Consider the following 18557-nt stretch of genomic DNA (forward strand, 5'->3'; position numbering starts at 1 on the left):
AAAGCTGTACTCGGCAGGGAAAACGATGGCCCCTTTTTACCTAATTTAAAATGGAGCATGCTTTTGATAACACACACCAAAAGCCTTGGAATTATACATATCCTCATGACAATCATCCCAGGCAACGGCAGCAGTGGCAGGCCCCAAAAATTCGGGTTAAAAACTCATAACAATACCATTCTTTGAAGTCAACTCTCTAACTTTACCGTTAAAAAAAAAAATTCTGGATTTTAGCACCATCAAGAAAAATTAGTTTCAGGTCATCATCTCACCTCATTGATTTAGAAGAAAAATCAGTATTTCCTCTCAATATCCTATTCAGTAAACTTGATTTCAAATTATTTTAACAAACTTCAACTGCACCCATATGGGATAATTCCCTAGTCAAGAATATTCAAGACATGCAGATACTAAGGAGAAGCAGTACAAACATTAGATCTCCTTCTGCGACTCAGTTCAAGGAAATGAGCCTTTGGAATGATGTGGTCACTTAAAACTAGTAGGAAACCAGTCTGAGGGGGATTTTCAGAAATGTCATCATTTAGAGAAGTGAGAAAGGTAATAAGCAATAAAACATAGTAAGAGCTTGGACTCTGGAATCAGATATGGGCTTGAATTTGATCTTTGACCAAATTACTTTTTCAGTTTCATCTGAAAAATGGACCAAACGACAATAGTTACTCACCAGGTTCTGAGAAAATGAGAATACACATATAAGCAATTCCTCAACTGTGGTATGTACTTTGATCCTCACAGCTGAGGCAGCTCTTCTATTTTACAGGTAAAGGGTTAAATTCCCAGTTAAAGTTAAAGGGTTAAATGCCTACTTAAAGAGGAAGAGCCAAGATTCTATCTCAAGATTCCAAAGCTTGTTTTCTTCTGCACGACACTATTTTGAAGAATTGTAAAATATGCATTTCTCTTAAATCAAGGGTTCTTTAAATTCTGATTATAAGCTTTTAATAGTTATAGAAAACGTTTACTAATGTTTGTTTTTACATTAAGCAGCTTCCTGCAATTCTACCATATAAGAAGTTTACTGTAATTTAAAATATTTTCAGTAACTTTTATATTAACTTGAAATTTAGGAAATTTAGCCAATTCAGGAAATTACTAAACCACCTAATTAGATACATTACAGAAATTTATTCTTACTTTTCTTGCAATCATTGTCCCACAAAATATACATTCCAAGGCTGAGGAAACTGAGGTAATTAAAACTGCTTTCACAACACTCATGTTAATTTTCCTCACAATGTATTATATAAAGGCAACCCCATTTACATAATATGGACTTTAAACTTTGGTATCCAATTTAACATGCTCAAAAATAAACTTTTTTAAAAGTTACCTAGTGAAATAAAAACGATTATTTCAATTCAGGTATATAAAGTATCCCCTATTATTTCTAGAATATAAAATAGAAATAACTTCATGACTTACATTTTACTACTTATGTCCAATTTTCCTACTCCAATACTACTGCCACACACAAGGCCATTTCCTGGTTTTTCTCAGTACATTATCACCATCACTGCTCAAAGTGCAGCAACTAGAAAGCCAGAAAAAGGCCACAAAGGATAATACAGTCCGAATCACCTAAGACACAGAAGCAGGATTTCCTTTCTTAACCAACAAATGTAATTCACTCAACAGGCTCATTAAAGAGCTGAGCTTGGCTTCTCTTATTCTGCCCAGTGTTCTTCTACGAGGTTTTGTAAACAAAAAACCCACCCAGTTCTAGATTTGCAAACTGTTAACTTGTCTACCCATAAAAAGCTGTGTTATCAGCTATGAAAAATTACCTAGTTGCAATTTACAACGACTAGTGACAGGTGACAGGAATTCGCAGGAAGCCTATGGCAGGAATTGGTTCTGACTACGGGGGGCGGGGGGGGGTGAAAAGAAAAACCACAACTTCTTGAAAAGGTAAAATAGCTTAAAGCATTTAATATCTAAACAAATCAATCTGTTAATAGTAGTAGTCACAAAATATGCTTAATATAGAAACCCACATTTACGTCTTTAAGAAAAAGTGTAAATTGTACTTTACCTCAAAACATAAATTAACCCACTTAAAGAATCTGCAGAGGTCAAAATCATGGTGAATTTCAAACAACTTCAGAATAAAATAACCTTAAGTATTTAACACTGCTTTATATCTAAAAAATGCTTACAGCTTCTCATAAAAATAGTCTGAGGCAACTATTTTCTCTTTTATTCTTTAACAGACATGTTCAACATTATAGCCAACATTCTTAAAACCTTAAGCTTCACAGACTTTCAGACAAATACTATGGTCCCCTTTTCTTTGATGTGAAGGTTTATTCAGCTAGAAAAAAAAAAAAAGCATGGTAGACAACTTAATACATTTTCACCAAATTCAAAGTAGTACAAAAATTTTAAGACTACAGAACTACACATCGTACCTAATGTGTCATTAAAAATAGAAGACAGTATTTTTTTCAGCAAATAAAACAGCATACTGGTATGCTGCTAACGCATAAACCTTTTAATGTATACTGTCATCCACAAATTATTTACAACTTCCACTGTGTGAAGAGAACTAGAATGTAAATTTTCTGCAAAACTGGAAAAAAGCAATACAAAATTTGTGAAAGCCTGTGTTTCTTATTATACAAAAGTAAGCCAGTTTTTCTCTTCAAATACCAGATATTGTACACAGTGACATTTTGGACATTATTACAGTAATTCTTGAGGATGTTTTAATGCTGGAGGCAAGTTGACAGGCCTTGACTCTTCATCGAGGAGTACTAAGTCCTCGATTTCACTGCCTCTGTATTTCCTTTTACATATCTTTACCACCACCTTTTTCTTGAGAAATAACTTCAAGGCTTCTCTTGATGCAACTGCTTTTGCGTTTTCTTTGCTTTTTCCACAGCCAGTGCCCAAATACACAGACTTACATCTCAGTTCACAAACAATACTTTCTTGAGAGCTCTTGTTTTGAGGCAGATCTGCCAGTTCCTTTAGCGGGACGAAAACCACATCCAGCGTTGCTTTCAGAGCCTCGACAGCTGCGTTTAGGAGCTCTCCGTGATTCACGCTGGGACTAAAGCCACCAACGGCCACCAACTTCCATGCCACCGTTTTGTACAGTCTATTGAAAAAAGGCTGCTTCTGTTTCACATCTTCATTGGTTAACTTGCAACAAGAGAATCTGACAGAACTCTCGCTCGCCTGCGCAGTACTTTTAGAAGGCAGCTGTGACATGCTGCTCTGAGAGCTACTCTTAGAAGCCAGCTGGGACACACTTGCTATGGAAGTGCTTTTGGAAACCAAAGAGCCGCTGGTCTGGGAGCTGTTCTTGGAAGCTAACAGTGATGCAGCTACCTGCGAAGTGCTTTTGGAAGTCAGCATCGTGTTTGCTGAGGTGGTGCTCTTGGGGGTTAGTAAAGATGTGCCTGATGAGGAACTGTTTTTAGAAACTGATGATGAAACACTTGCCTCTGAACTAGCTTTGGAAGTTAACCCGCTTGAAGCTGTCTCTGAACTAGGTTTAGAAGACAACAGTGGCAACTCTATTTCTGAGCTTCCTGAGGAGCCCAACAAGGGCACCTCAATCTCTGAGGTGCTCTGAGTGGTTGAGACTGAAGAGCCTTCCAAAGCACTCTTTTTCGGGGATCCACTTTGCTGTCTGGAATCAGCGGACTGGGTCACATGACTATTCACACTGGATTTCAACAACGAAGAAACCAACGACGCTGAACCATGTTTATCTGGAGCTTCTGGTTCAGAAGCTTTTCCACACCCTACCGCTGTTACCTGAGAGGGAATGCTGCTGCTTTGGCTGGAAACAGAGCGCTCTCCATCACTTGTGGAGCTATTCTGACTCAGGGTGCCAGAGCTCCGAGCTGAGTTCCCACTACTCTCTGACTTGGTAGTTGATCCCGAACATGCTGAACTACTTTCCTGCTGAGCTGATGCACGCTCTGTTTTGGCAGGAATTTTCACATGATCTTTTTGCTCAACTGCAGAACTGTTTTTTCCTTCTATGGCTCGTTTTTTTGTTGGCTCTTCTACCCCTTCTGAAAAAAACGAAAACAAGTATGTGACTAAGCCTACCGCATACGTATCAGCTGAAGATTTACAAGACAGATACTCATATTAAAATAAAGGCACAAGATGAAAACATTTCAGGATTTGTAGATCCTTTAAAAACTGTGGAATAACTTCATTAATTTCTTAAAACAGCGCTGAATAACACCAATAATCTTTTCATTTAAAAAATTTTTTTGTTATATTTTTTCTGTTTTTTGGCCGCCCCGCAGGGCATGTGGGTCTTAGTTCCCTGACTAGGGCTCCAACCCGTGCCCCCTGCAGTGGAAGCGCGGTGTCTTAATCACTGGACCGCCAGGGAAGTCCCCTCAATAATTTCTAATATTAAAAAATCAACAGCATAGACAATATTTCACACTTCAAAATCTCACAGAAGTCAAAGGAAACTATCAAATTCAAAGCCTAAAACACAGAGACACATAATTTAGGTTTAACATTCCAATTTGATTAATAACATTATATAAATTCTAACTTGTTAAAAACTTAGTAATAACGATAATTCCTAATAACATCAAATTTAAGTTCTAAACTCCTATGTATGTTCACATCTATGATCTGCTAACCATTGCTACTCGATATCCCTCTTTTCTTCACCTTGGCAACCAGTTCGTCTCTTGTTGTATGGATTGGAGCATCTGTCACTTTGATGCCTTCAGCCATACTAAGTATTTTATCCATAACTTTTTGAGGGTACCTGAAAAAAGGAAGGAAAAGACACTTTAGGAAGTGTTTTTGCTAAGCTGCCACCTCTGGGGTACGAAAACAGGCCACAGGAACTGCATTTCCTGGTTGTAATCAAGAAACGGAATCAACCGCCAGGAACATTCTGTTTCCTGGAACGCCGTAAACAAACGCCCGGGGTCTGGGAGGCGGGATCCCTTCTTACAAACCTAATTTAGATTCAGTGCCCCTCTCCCGCAAGAGCGTTGTGAGCTCATCGCCAACAAACAACTCCACCGCCAGCTCCCCACCCAACGGGGGCACCTCCAGACTGGTAACCATGGCAGAGACGCCCTTCTCGCCCTTAGAGGGCAGCCTGTCCCGCGGATTCCCGCGCTTCCACCACTTCCCCTTCCGCCGAAAGCTCCGGACAAAACCGCGAGAGCAGCTCAGGGACGCCGGCTCACTCACCGGCACCCGAGGAAGACGTGGTTGGCCCAGGCCATGGAAAAGGAGATGAGCTGCTGCAGCTGCCGACTGCGGGTCCCGCTTTCGGCGTCGGCGGCCTCCTCCGGGTGAGCGGAGGCAGCGCCGCCGGCGGGGGCCAGGTCCCCGGCATTGCGGAGCAGGAACTCGCGGCGGTGGCGCCAGTGTTTGTCGGTCTCGCCGTCGGAGCGCAGCGTCTCCACCCAGGCGGCCACCCGCGGGTTCTGGCTCAGGTACTCCGACACCTCCTGCGCCATGTTGGGCCTGCGGGTCGCGTAAGTCGCGATCTGGACGCTGCGCCGAGGCTAGGAGTTGCGGGGCGAGCGGCCCTGTCACTGCGGCCTGCACCGGCGGCCCACCACAGAACCCCCTCGAGAAGCGCAAACACCAAACAACAGCGCCGGGAGCAGCTGAACCGCCCACTTCCGCCCGCCGCCGGCTCCTTCCCTTTTATAACCTCGCTGCCGCCGAGCGCCCGCGCGTCCTTCCGGTGCGAGCCGGCTCTCCCAGGACGCTTTGCGGCGCCCGAGCCGCCGCGGCGCCGCGGCCCCTGCGGCGAGGGTAGGGGAGGCGGGGCGAGATGAAGGGTTCGCGCGCCTGCCGTTCCGCCAGGGAGGGCTGGTAGTGGGTTCGCCCCGGGCGCCCTCGGTTTCGGCGCCGGCCCCAGCGTTCCGACTGGGCTTTGTGGCGCCACGCGCTCCCGCGCCGGGCCCGCTGCTCCGGGGGTTGGCGGAGGACAGCGGGCTCCGGGGCGGCCGGGTGGGGCAGGCCGAGTCCTCGCGTGCCGCGCGCGTCCCCGCGGACTCGAGCCGCCATCCGGCCGCGAGGTCTGGGCGCCTCGGCCCGAGGACGCTGGTTTCGAGCGGGGCCAAAGTAGACAAAGCTCGCCTCCATTTTTTCTGATTATGCAGAAAATCGAATGTAGACAAGCGAGGCATTCTGAGGTCGTCCAGTCTCGGGGCATTTAGGAATGTGCAGGTGTATATTAGCTTAAAAGTATTATACTAATAATAAAGGTAAATGATAACGTTTAATCCAGTTTGATGTTGCCTTGTGGAGCCCAGTCTTTGAAACTACTCCTGACCCCGCAGACTTGGGTTTGGTTTCCGCAGTTCAACCCGGGCAGTACTGCTTCCTCTAGGGTGGATATTTGGTCAGTAACATAAACGCTGCGCCAGTACCTTCGGTCTCCGTCGTATTTCCTTAAATTAACAAACTGTAACCCCTAGCTGGAAGGATACCCAGGAGGCGGCTTGGAAAAGTGCGTTTGTCTCCACGCCCCTAAACGTCCCCTCTTAGAGCTATATTTTTCTTTGCATTTTTTCCATTTTAGAATGTCCAGACTTAAAGCATAGCTGCTGGCTTGCTTATTGTTATGTTTCCAATATTAGGTATTTGGGTATTTTATGATTAATAAAATTTAATAATAAAATAAGTGATACTTATAATTTATCATTCTTGTCACTTATATAAGTGACAAGAATGATAAACTACGAAATAAAAAGAAATTTTCCTCTCACTAAATGTGGATTGTGATTTTAAAATAAATCAGAATAGTCAAACAAGGTAAAAAAGGAATGGTCACTTAGATGGGATTAACAAAAAGCCAGGTAATTTATATACATGCTGGAACAAGCAAAATTCAACTATTGTGTGAAAATAGTAGAGCCCATTTTCCTGTCGTGCCCAATGAAAGTGCATAAAAACAGAGGCACAGAAATTTTTTAAGCTTACGATTTTGCTTCTAGTTTTGCTCTTCTTTCCTCTTTTCCCCCGAAACTTTAGAGGGGTGAAAAGAAGTGGAAACCTGGCACTTTATTTATTTTTTAACGCCTTTATTGAAGTATAATTGCTTTACAATGTTGTGTTAGTTTTTGCTGTATAACAAAGTGAATCAGCTATATGTATACAAATACCCCCATATCCCCTCCCTCTTGCATCTCCCTCCCACCCCCCCATCCCACCCCTCTAGGTGGTCACAGAGCACCGAGATGATCTCCCTGTGCTATGTGGCTGCTTCCCACTAGCTATCTGTTTTACATTTGATAATGTATATATGTCCATGCCACTCTCTCACTTCGTCCCAGCTTACCCTTCCCCGTCCCCGTGTCAAGTCCATTCTCTACATCTGTGTCTTTATTCCTGTCCTGCCCCTAGGTTTTTCAGAACCTTTTTTTTTTAGATTCCATATATATGTGTTAGCATATGGTATTCGTTTTTCTCTTTCTGACTTACTTCACTCTGTAGGACAGACTCTAGGTCCATCCACCTCACTACAAATAACTCAATTTCATTCCTTTTTATGGCTGAGTAATATTCCATTGTATATATGTACCACATCTTCTTTATTCATTCATCTGTCGATGGACCCTTAGGTTGCTTCCATGTCCTAAACCTGGCACTTTAAAAGACTGGAGAAACTTCATGGTTTTTCCTTTCATGAATTCTTTGGTGAGAGAAGGGGGAGGTCGCAAGTAAAAGAATCTAAGATTACGTACCTAGATGATATTTGTACATTTTAATCCAAGAATTTTCTCACTGTTTTTCTTTTTGCCCTGTAGCCTTCCACCCATGGGCTTCACTGCCTTGAAGGGGGTGCAAATAGAGCCTGGATTTCAAAATTAATTGTTAAAGTTATAATAAAAGCATTACGGTCTGAAAGCTGGAGTATTTGTTATTTGCAAAAGCCAGCTGCTTTACTGAAAAGGTGCATGTCTTTTTTTTTTCTTTTCTTTTCTTTCTTGAAAGGTTGACTTTGCATATGAAGATTCGGGGAATAGACCACGGACCACAAAGTTAAGAATGATAGCATATATTCTACTAGGAAAAAAAAAAAAAGCCTTCTCACCATATGCAGACAAATTCTCAGACTGGAGGGAGGGAGAATTCAGAGAGAAAAGGTGAGAAGGGAACCTGTGAAAAACAATGAGGGTGGGGCTGAGTGGGGAGGAGGACGTGTTGGCTCTGCCTGGACCTTTGGGAGAAGACAGCCCACTAGTGCCCAGCGTGGGTTGGCCTTTATAAGAGAAGAAATGAACTTAGAGAAGGCCTTTTATAGCTCTAGTAATTAACTATACAACTCCCTCCTCCTCCCCCAACACACACACACACACCCCTTGTCTCTCACAGACCTTAGAGGGATCCAAAAAGTTCCACAAGGAGAGAGAAAGAGAGGAATGCTGAAGTGCCCCAGCCACCATGGTCCCTACTTACCTGCAGGATTTGTGCCATTTTGTTTTTACATTAAGCCTTAACATTAATAAATGTTAATAAATGTGCTTGCTGCTGTGAGAATTAAATAGGATTGTGAAGTTACATCTTTCATGGGGGTTAGTGTCTAACAATCAGCATATAAAATGAAAGTCAGATAAGATATGATAACACTCTACCTTCTTTTCCTGTGGCAAGCAGTAGGCTCAATTTTAGAAAGACCCCTTGGGCATCTACTGATGTGAAGAAGTAGGGAACCATGGGCTTTCTGTACAGGTTCACAAATTCTAGGTTGATTAATTTCAGTTGCAAGCGACAAACAAATTATGATTTTAAATGGCTTCTGCTTAAAAATAAAAAAGAAAGGGAATTTATTGGCTATATTACTGATAATCCAGGGAGTAGACTTTGGGGATCCAGGTACTCAAACAATATAATCAGGAATCCTGTTTCTCTGCATCTCTGGACTTTGCTTTCTCTGCGTTTGCCTCAATCTCAGATAAGCTCTTCTTACATAATGGCAAGACGGTTCTAGCAGCCCATAGCGTATACATACTCCATATCTCAGCAACTGCTTTGAAAAGGGAGCTTATCTTTCCTGATAGTTTCTGTCATTGTCCTGAGGTTCTGTTGGGAATCCATTGGTTCTGTTGAGTCACGTATTTATCCCTCAAATAAACAGTATAGCCAGGGATATGAAATATTCTGATTGTACAGGTCTGAGTCATGCGTCCCCCCTAAGAATAATAAAACATCTGAGCAGGGTCAATATCATATAAGAGAAATAACAAAATCAGTAAATAAAGAATTTACACTCAAAAAAGTGGGAGTCACAGCCATATGCACAGTAAGATCGCCAAATGCCAGAAAAGATTTTAAAGAAAGGATGATAGTAATGAGTTTCAAATGGCACAAGATAATTCTCCTGTGGGAATCCCTCTTATCAGAGGACTTCCTTTCCTCCACATCTTAGGCAACGTGATAAAATCTTTTTATAACAATTACTATATTTCCTTACAGAATATTATATAGATCCTTCCTGAAAACAATTCCATCTTTTTAGTCATGTTCCTCCAAATACCAATAAGATGAAGTTATTATTATCTGTACTTTCCCATCCTTTTGTGAAAGTTTCGCTTATGCTTAGCCCTAGATTTAAATCTAGGAATGAGATACAGGTAGAGCTCAGACAAGAGTTGGTACTTGAAGAAGCACAGTTCAAGTTCCCATAAAATAATAAACTTGATCCTCACTCTTCAGAATCATGGACAGTTCGCACTGGAAGGGGACCTTAAGACTGTGTTTATTTTATAGATGAGGCAACTGAGGGTCAGAGTGGTTCAGTGATTGCCCAAGGTCAAACAGCTGGTTAATGGAAAAGCAAGAATGAGAAACCAAGGAAAATAGTCAGTCTGTTGACTTGTGGTCTAGGACGCTGTCCTGTGTCACATATTGCTCCTTGGTGAAGTGTAATAAATTTTGATTAACTCACAAGGTGTAGTGGCTGCAAAAGAAATAGGAACTGAACCAACCCTTGTTCAGTCCAGGCACTAAGATATGACAGCAGTAATCCACTTAATTATTGGGCAATTTGAAAACTAGAACAGGAAGCATTGAAACGTGTGTTTCATTGTGCCCAGGGCTCCAATGCATGAATGTGTGATTGCCTTGAAACTGTGGGCAGGAGAGGAAGTAGAAAGTTACATTCCTGGAGGGATTGAGGGAGCCAAAGGAGAGGACAGAACATCGCCTAACTTAGTGGTTAAGAACAACCGTTTGGGAGTCAGAGATTCCTGGGGTTGAATTCCAGCTCCATTATATATCACCACTGCGGCCATGGGCAAATTGTTTAACCTCTGCAAGTATTTTTTTTTTTTTTAAGATTTTCTTGATGTGGACCTTTTTTTTTTTTTAAGTCTTTATTGAATTTGTTACAATACTGCTTCTGTTTTATGTTTTGTTTTTTTGGCCCTGAGGCATGTGGGAATTTAGCTGCCCGACCAGGGATTGAACCCACACCCCCTGCAGTGGAAGGCGAAGTCTTAACCACTGGATGCCAGGGAAGTCCCTGTTTTCTTAATTTTAAAACAGGAATAGGGCTTCCCTGGTGGCGCAGTGGTTTAGAGTCCGCCTGCCGATGCAGGGGACACGGGTTTGTGCCCCGGTCCAGGAAGATCCCACATGCCGCGGAGCGGCTGGGCCCGTGAGCCATGGCCGCTGAGCCTGCGCGTCCGGAGCCTGTGCTCCGCAACGGGAGAGGCCACAACAGTGAGAGGCCTGTGTACCGCAAAATAAAATAAAATCAGATTATAATCTGGCTGGGATAATACTGACACAGAAATAATTGCTTTTTGACGGGTGGTCCCACAGGTTTATGATTAGACCTAAAAATTCCAGGCCAGCAAGCCGTGCCTAGGAGCCCCCCTCCCTGGACCTCCGTGAAGAATGACCTGCTTCTCTGAGATTCCACCTTCCCTGAAGCTTAGAGAGGCGCACAGCAAAGGGAACTGAGAAAGGAGTAGAGGTGAAAGTAGGCAAATGCGGTGTCCCGGAAGCCAAGGGAAGACAACGTTCAAGGAAGACAGAAAGAACTGGGTCTGATGCTGCTGGTGGGTCAAGGAGAATGAGGCCTGAGCACTGACCATTGGGTTTAACAGTCGGGAGGTCACTGATGATCCTGAGTAGACCAGATGAACGTATGAACATAACCGAATGCAGACAGGCAGAGGAAAGGGGCAGATCACATGGTACCACGTCCCTGGCTGCTGTCCTAGACTTGTCAATCACAGCATTCCCCGTGCTCACTGTTCTCTTCCAAAACACAGCTCTACCTATGCAGACCCAGGCTCGTCCTCGCACATGGTGGTCTTATTCAGCACCGTATGATAGGCTAACCATTGGCCTGGGAGGGGAGCCTGACACAGAAGGCCCTGCCAATGCCCATCACATCCCCTTTCTGAAATATGCGAGGTAGGCTGCTATCAGTAGAATCTGAAGCTGAGAGACTGCACAAGGGGAGGTTGTGAGGTAGGAAGGCCACGCTGGACCACTAGTGGGCTGAAGTTTCAAAACAGGCGGAACACGTGATCATGGAGCTGAATTTATGGCATGGAAAACGGCATGCAGATCAGAGTGCAGGGGCTGCCTGGTAGCAGGAGAAGAAGGGAGAAGCCCCCCAAGCAGAAGCAGGGATGGGGAATGTGGCTGAGTCACGTCTCGGTGGGCACTAGAGTCAGACCCACAAAACACTGCCCTGTTCCAAACCTCCCACCAGCCCGGTGCCTCCCGGAGCCCCGCCCTTCCATCTCCTCGAGGCTCTTCCCCCATCGCTGTGAAGGTCTGCACGTGAAGCCCCCTACCTGAGCTCACTTGAGCGCAATGAAGTAAACCAGCAACACAGTGGGCACTATTTTACTAAGTCAGAGTGTGATCTCAGCAAGATGTGCTCAGAGGGTCCTGAATTAAAGCCAAAGAACAGAAACAAAATAGGAAATGGGATTGATAGACCAGACATCGGGATGTATTCAGAGCGTGGTAACAACACAGGGGTCTTTCCAGGAGTCTAACAGGAAAAGGGTGGGTCTCTCACCGACTTTTGCCTTCCTGGGCTTGACCGAGCCCGTGATGAAGTGAGGACGATGTGAGGAAGGCCAGACTTTCGTAGTGATGGAAGTTTTTTTGTGTTGGAGAGACCGAGGTAGGCAGTGTCCTTAAACTGGGAGCACCGGGTGAGCTAGTCCCTTGCATTCCTGAGGCTCAGTAGCTGGGTCACATGCATCTGCTAAAGATATCCCAAGGTCACTAGACCTTTGACTGAAGTAGTTATTTTTGTTGAGTTCAGTGGTCCAATTTGTCTTTTGCACATCGAATGTACAAAATTCAAAATTTGTTATGGTTCTGGGCACAGGGGTCAACTATGAGCTAGACCATTAAGGGATCAGGAAATCTCCCAACTAAACCATCTTGGGAAGGCTCTCCGGGATCTCTGCTTTAGGGCACCAGGGAAGAAGTTTCCAGACCTATTCCTGAACCATGGACACGAAAAAAGTATTCATCAGAGTCTAGATGATTTCAATCAGATTAACTGTAGCCTCTTGATTTTCATTTTATAGACTGAGTTTTAGACTTATTACAATGATATTTATTGAGCAACTACTTTGTGCCAGGCTCCATCTCAGTGCGGGAATGCCACGTGAGTCAACAAGGGCTGGAGGCCCAACTTTGGTTTTTTGGACACTACAGATAACGCCAGCAGTTCTCGTGTGACCCTAGAGATGGGAGGAGACCCAAACACGACTGAGATTGAATTTCTCATCACACAGGCAAGTTGACTTAATATGACTTAGAAACTTCAAAATGTGGCATTTTTTTAATTTTTGCTACTTGTTTTAGAGTAAAATTCATAACCATTAGCTATATATTATCTCATTAAAACTCACAATAATCCTACGAAGTTGGTATTACTGTCATCACCATTTTGCAGGGGACATCAAGCCTTAAAGGGGTAAATAACTCAATTACTCACAGCTATTCAGGTGGTGCTGGGAACCACCTGGAAGGGACTGCCCCCTCCATCCTACTTTGCATAATAATTGGTTATGGACTTTGCAGTTTTGAATTTGGCTAAACCTTTATTTTGAAGTGGTTTCTCCTGAATTCCTTTATGAGAAATTGAATTCATTTCATAGCACTCACTGTATAGATCCTCTTGGTCACCCCAGCTAGAAGTCAAGGTGCCTTGGTGGAGAACAGGGACGCTGTTTCCCCTACAGGAGGGCACAGAAAGACACTCAAGTGTCACCCACTACACGCCCGCAAACCCACTTGCTGTCAACCACGTAGGGAAGGGAAATTCTGGCTCAATGTTATTAAAAAACAAAACCTTAAAGAAAAAAAGAAAAGTCAAAGAAACATCTATAAGAGAGTTCTTTGTAACAGTTTGGTAATCCGAACAGAAAAACCTTTGATAAGATCTCTGGGAGAGCGAAAGTAATTCTCCTCTCTCACTCTCTGAGTACGGATGGCGAAACAAAATGACCGATTCCACCAGCATCAATGAGGCCCTAATCCTGGAGGAAGGAAGTGGGGTCCGGTTTCCACTGCTGCTATAAAAAAAATCAGGGCTTTGTTTCTCAGGATTGCTTTTCCAGTAGTTGTGACACACGGCGGTTTTCTTTGGCAGGAAAAACGCCTTCGGAAAGGGCTGTTTTAGCCCGAGCCGCGCTGAGCTCGCGGGATGTTCCTCCCTGAGGCCACTGGGTGGCGCTCGAGGAGCCGGGATGGCGGGTCCGAAGTGGGCAACATGCAGAGGTGACTCCGAAGAAGAGTGAGGCCAACCCTCCTCCCAAAGCCATTTTCAGTGTGGACAGTCGCGGTTTTCTCCCTCTTCTATAAATAAGGAATAAAAGCATACTTAGAAATTATGTTTTTACTTGGAAAATGCTATTTTTATTGGTTTGTAAAAGACCATCGGCGTCAGAGCGTGCAAACGCAACGTCAAGGCCGGCGCCGGACTCCACCCTTCCAGCTCCTGGCCCGCAGCCCCTCCTGTACGGAAAGAGCCGAGTGGGCTCGTGCACGCCCTTCCCCCTTGGTTAGGCCCTCGGGCCCCAGCATCTCCGCGTTGCTCCCCGGCACCGGGCACCGCCGATGGGCTTCCCCTACATTTTGAGTTCTGGTACCACCCCCTTGCACCTCCCCAGGGAGCAGCCAGGCCTTAGCAGTCAACTCTTCCCCTGGTCTGCTCTCTTGAATAAACTTGCTTAGCAATTTCCCTCTTCAAAACCAAACCACGCTAGAAACAAGGGGTCCCTATCGGCCCTCCACTGCCCCTTTAGCTACATATTGCCCATTGCTTGCTTCCCCTTCTCAACAAGCGCGATGGATTTGGCTGTGAGCACAGCCTCGACTTCCTCCCTCCTATTTACTCAAATCCGCCCTGATTTAGTTTATGTTTAGTTTTTGTTTGATACTGATCACCCCTATCTCCTCCTCCCCTTAGGTCCCCCCTTGGCTCCTGAGACTTACCTCCCTTGGGCTTCCTCCCAGGCTCCGCCCTCCCAGGCCCCACCCCTCCTAGACCTGCCCCCCCCAATCCGCCCCCCCTTTCTGGGATCCACTTGCGCACAGCACTCTGCAGACCTGTGGAAGGGAGTCCACAAAAGGCCCCACTCCAGCAGGGGGTAAAGACTTGGGCCTGCTGGACAAGGTGACGAGTTTTTTTGTTTTTTAATTTATTTTATTTATTTTTGTCTGCGTTGGGTCTTCTTTGCTGCACGAAGGCTTTCTCTAGTTGTGGCGAGTGGGGCCTACTCTTGGTTACGGTGCACAGGTTTCTCATTGCGGTGGCTTCTCTCGTTGCGGAGCACGGGCTCTAGGTGCGCGGGCTTCAGTAGCTGTGGCTCGCGGGCTCAGTAGTTGTGGCTCGCGGGCTTAGTTGCTCCGCGTCATATGGGATCTTCCCAGACCAGGGCTTGAACCCGTGTCCCCTGCATTGGCAGGCGGATTCTTAACCACTGCACCACCAGGGAAGCCCAGGTGATGAGTTCTTGATCCGCATTTATTTTTACTGTTAGAAGGACCTTTGCTAAGGATCTTGAGTAATGGGTAGGTTCCCAAACTCAGAGGATACGTGTGTCCCCTACATGCCGCGGGGCTTGTAGGGGAGAGAGGGTTGGAAAGTGTGTGAAGGGTGTTCAGTGCTGGGCTAGCAGTTGGGACCCCATTTCACAGACCCCTAATCCTCGTGTGAGAGGCAGACCCGGGGGCCACTTGGGGAGGGCTTGGGGAGGGTCAGCATCCCTCCCTGGGCTCCCCCAAGGAAGGCTGGAACCCTGGAGCTCCAGTTCTTTACTGCTGTCTGAAAAACTGATGCGGCAGATCAGGTCTGCAATTTGGACGGGAATGAGGGCATGGGAGAAGCCTCATCTCGGCTACACGAGGTATCAGCTGGGGCACGTCAGGGGGCTGAGGATCCACTTACAAGATGGCTTTCGCACATAGCTGGAGAGTTGGCGTTGGCTGTTGGTTGAGAGCTTGGGGGCTTGGTTCCTGTCCCCACGGGCCTCTCTACCATCGGCTTGGCCTTTCTCAACCAGTCTGCTGGCTGGTTCCCAAGAGACAAGAAGTGGAAGTTACCAGTTTCTTAAGGCCTGGGCCCCAAACTGACACAGTGATTATCTTGCATCCACTGTATTCTATTGGTTAAATCGTTGCCAGGCTCAGGTTCGAGAGCAGAGGACAGAGATGCCACCTAGCGATAGAAGGAGTATCAGAGAACTGGGGGCCACGTTTTCAAACTGCCACACGTAGGATCCTGCCTTTACCCCTCTCTCCTTCTCCATCCTTTTAGGTTGGGACTGGGTGGGGACAGTCAGTAAAGTGAAGCCCAGAAAGTTAAGGCATGGATCACGCCTTTCTCCACCCCAGCCTTAGGGCTGCTTCCCTCAGTGGTGGTCAAGCTTGCAGATGAAAGAAAGGCCGTGGTAATTTAATGTGTCCCTTCCAGGAGGGTGAAAAGGAGGGGAGGGGAGGAAGAAGTTTCAGGGAGCTTCAAGCAAGCTGGGGCTTCCATCTGGGGCAAGAGGAATTATCTGAGTGAAGGGAAGAGAGGTGAACACAACAGCAGAAGCATTTCTCAGTGTTTCCAAGAGGCCTCGCCTGATGGCGAAGTACAGAGCAGAGTTCCTGCTGTTATTGTGATGGTTATAGGTGGGTTATTGTCATTAGAATGAGTTTAAGCTTCTTTTCCGTGTTCTTTCATGGTGCTTCAAAAGTAATAGAAATTAAGAGTCCTGAGCCCCAGCCAGCTCAGGCGTTTTCCTTTGAGGTTGGGGACGAGGAAGCCAGGCGTCGTGCTGATGAAGCTGGACACCTGTGCTGCAGGTGATCAGCTGAAGCCGCTAATTAACCTCACAAACGCTGCCAAGCAGCTATGGGGGCGATGACCGTCTCCCTCCAGACCCAGCCCTGTCTTGAGCCCATGACCTTGAGCGACCCTGTACCGCCCATGGCTATTCTATAAAGGGGAGAATGATGGCAGGCAGCGGACTGGCTCCCTGCAATCATGAAGGTAACGAAAGACATAAATATACGAAGCACCAAGGCTTGCAGGGTGAGCGTGGCTCAGTGCCGAGAACCGCAGTGGCCTTTTTACACCAAGTAGGCACGTTTTCCTGATATAATTGTCTTCCTTTTGCAAGCATTGAATTAATTTCTCTTACGCACATACGCCCTTCTGCCTCTATCTGCACTCCATAAATAGTTGCTATTAATTGCCATGTCTTGCTTTTTATTATATGCTCATCGAGACCAGAAATGTCACATCCTCTGGGCTGCAAAAAGTCCTGGGTGGATTTAATATAATGCCACGCTACTGAGAAGCCCTCAGGAAATATTATCACTATTTTTGAAAGTGGCAACTACTTTAATTGAGATGTGAACAACGAAAAAGGGCTTAATGCCCTTGGCTCTTCACCTCTGTTGCATTGGGAGAGACTGATTTTTTTTTTTAAGATTTATTTTTTTAAATTTATTTATTTTGGTTGCGCCAGGTCTTAGTTGCAGCATATGGACTTCTCAGTTGCGGCATGTGGTCTTTTCAGTTGCAGCATGCATGTGGGATCTAGTTCCCCAACCAGGGATCGAACCTCGGCCCCCTGCGTTAGGAGCGCAGAGTCTTACCCACTAGACCACCAGGAAAGTCCCGGGAGAGACTGCTTAACACAGGCTTCCAACTAACTCCTTCCCTCTCCGGCATCTAAAACTCGGGTGCATGTAGGTCACTGAGCAGCTGTGTGGGTGGGTGAGAGACTTTCTTGGGCTTAAGCCAGAGAGCCCAGCTATTTGCAGCAGAACTAGATTTTTTTTTTTTTTTTTGCGGTACGTGGTCCTCTCACTGTTGCGGCCTCTCCCGTTGCGGAGCACAGGCTCCGGACGCGCAGGCTCAGCGGCCACGGCTCACGGCCCCAGCCGCTCCGCGGCATGTGGGATCCTCCCGGACCGGGGCACGAACCCGCGTCCCCTGCAACAGCAGGCGGACTCTCAACCACTGCGCCACCAGGGAAGCCCAGAACTAGATTTTAAGATATGGAAAACTTGGTAAATATGCCAAGCAGGAGACAAGGAACCAGGCCAGGTCAGGTCAGGCCCCAAAATGGAGCCTCCAAAGAGGCTGGGAGGTCACGAGGGGGTGTGTGTGCAGCCAACACCAGAGGCTGGGGGTTCCTTTGAGCAAGCGGAGGGCTTGGGGTAGCACTGGGGCCAGTGTGCTGTGTCCCTTCCCCGGCTTCCATTTCTTGAAGCTCCATTTCCAGCTGAACATGTGATCGCTATCTTGCTGAGTTCAGGCAAGATAAAATCTGGGAGGGGCTGCCAGGACCCACATTTCCATCATTCTCAGGAAGTCAGAAGCAGGAGTTCTCACTCCTTGCCGTGGGTAAGTTGTGACTGGGTCTCCCAGGATGATCCCTGGGGTATGTTGGGTGTAACACCATGCTCAGTCATCGCTATACAGAAGCTTGAGAAAAAAGTGCAAGGTAGGACTGAAGCTTTGTAGAGAATTATGCCACTGTGAGTTTTAAAACAAGCCAAAGAAAGTCATGACTGTCGCAAGCAGTCACACTGCACAGAAATGCAAAGTTGCGTTTCTGCTGCTACCTAGGTGACTTGGGTTCATTTGCATATTGTACTTTCATTTTGCTCAACTTTCATACATGGGCCAATAACATTTGCCAATGACTTAGACTCTCCTCAGACCAGGTGAAATGAAATCCAGTTTGTTCTGAAGAAAAAGTGGAGGGAGCGGAGGATTGCGTTTAACTACCAGGTTTACTTAAAACACAATCCCCTCCGGTTCAATTTATTTTCTGCGAGGTCAAATGGTAATTCCTTTCCAATTAGCTGGGAGTGTCACATGACAAAAGCAAGCTGTATGTCTCCTTTTCCTTTCCCAGGTGACCAGGATTTGGATCAGTAGATGTTGGCTGTTCTCTTTCCCAGAGCTGGAGTGACAAGGACCCAAGGCCGGATATCTACAGTGATTTTAATGACTTTGCTAGAGGTCACTTTGGGGGAAAAGTTTCAAGGACAGTCCACCATCAGTGAAAGACAACACTAACGTT

At 45.8% G+C, this 18557-nt stretch overlaps 1 protein-coding gene and 1 long non-coding RNA gene across 3 annotated transcripts; one reads left to right on the plus strand and one right to left on the minus strand.

Annotated features, from left to right (window-relative positions):
* Positions 1 to 1945: 1945 nt before the first annotated feature.
* CDKN2AIP (CDKN2A interacting protein) lies at positions 1946 to 5603 on the minus strand. Of its 2 annotated transcripts, none has more exons than XM_060001066.1 (3): positions 5212 to 5603; positions 4644 to 4774; positions 1946 to 4049 (listed from the first exon to the last, which is right to left on the minus strand). In XM_060001066.1, the coding sequence occupies exons 1-3, from the start codon at positions 5481 to 5483 to the stop codon at positions 2704 to 2706; spliced, it is 1749 nt and encodes a 582-aa protein (XP_059857049.1). In that variant the 5' UTR covers positions 5484 to 5603; the 3' UTR covers positions 1946 to 2703. The 2 variants fall into 2 exon arrangements, with proteins under 2 accessions (XP_059857049.1, XP_059857050.1); XM_060001067.1 differs by having other exon boundaries at positions 3915 to 4049; positions 4675 to 4774.
* On the plus strand, positions 5325 to 13831 carry LOC132417469 (uncharacterized). Its single transcript, XR_009517850.2, has 4 exons — positions 5325 to 5459; positions 7975 to 8126; positions 12603 to 12758; positions 13619 to 13831. It is a non-coding gene; the product is annotated as an uncharacterized lncRNA (long non-coding RNA).
* Positions 13832 to 18557: the final 4726 nt, after the last annotated feature.

This window comes from Delphinus delphis, chromosome 21 (genome assembly GCF_949987515.2).
Source record: "Delphinus delphis chromosome 21, mDelDel1.2, whole genome shotgun sequence".
In the NCBI taxonomy this organism is placed as follows: domain Eukaryota; kingdom Metazoa; phylum Chordata; class Mammalia; order Artiodactyla; family Delphinidae; genus Delphinus; species Delphinus delphis.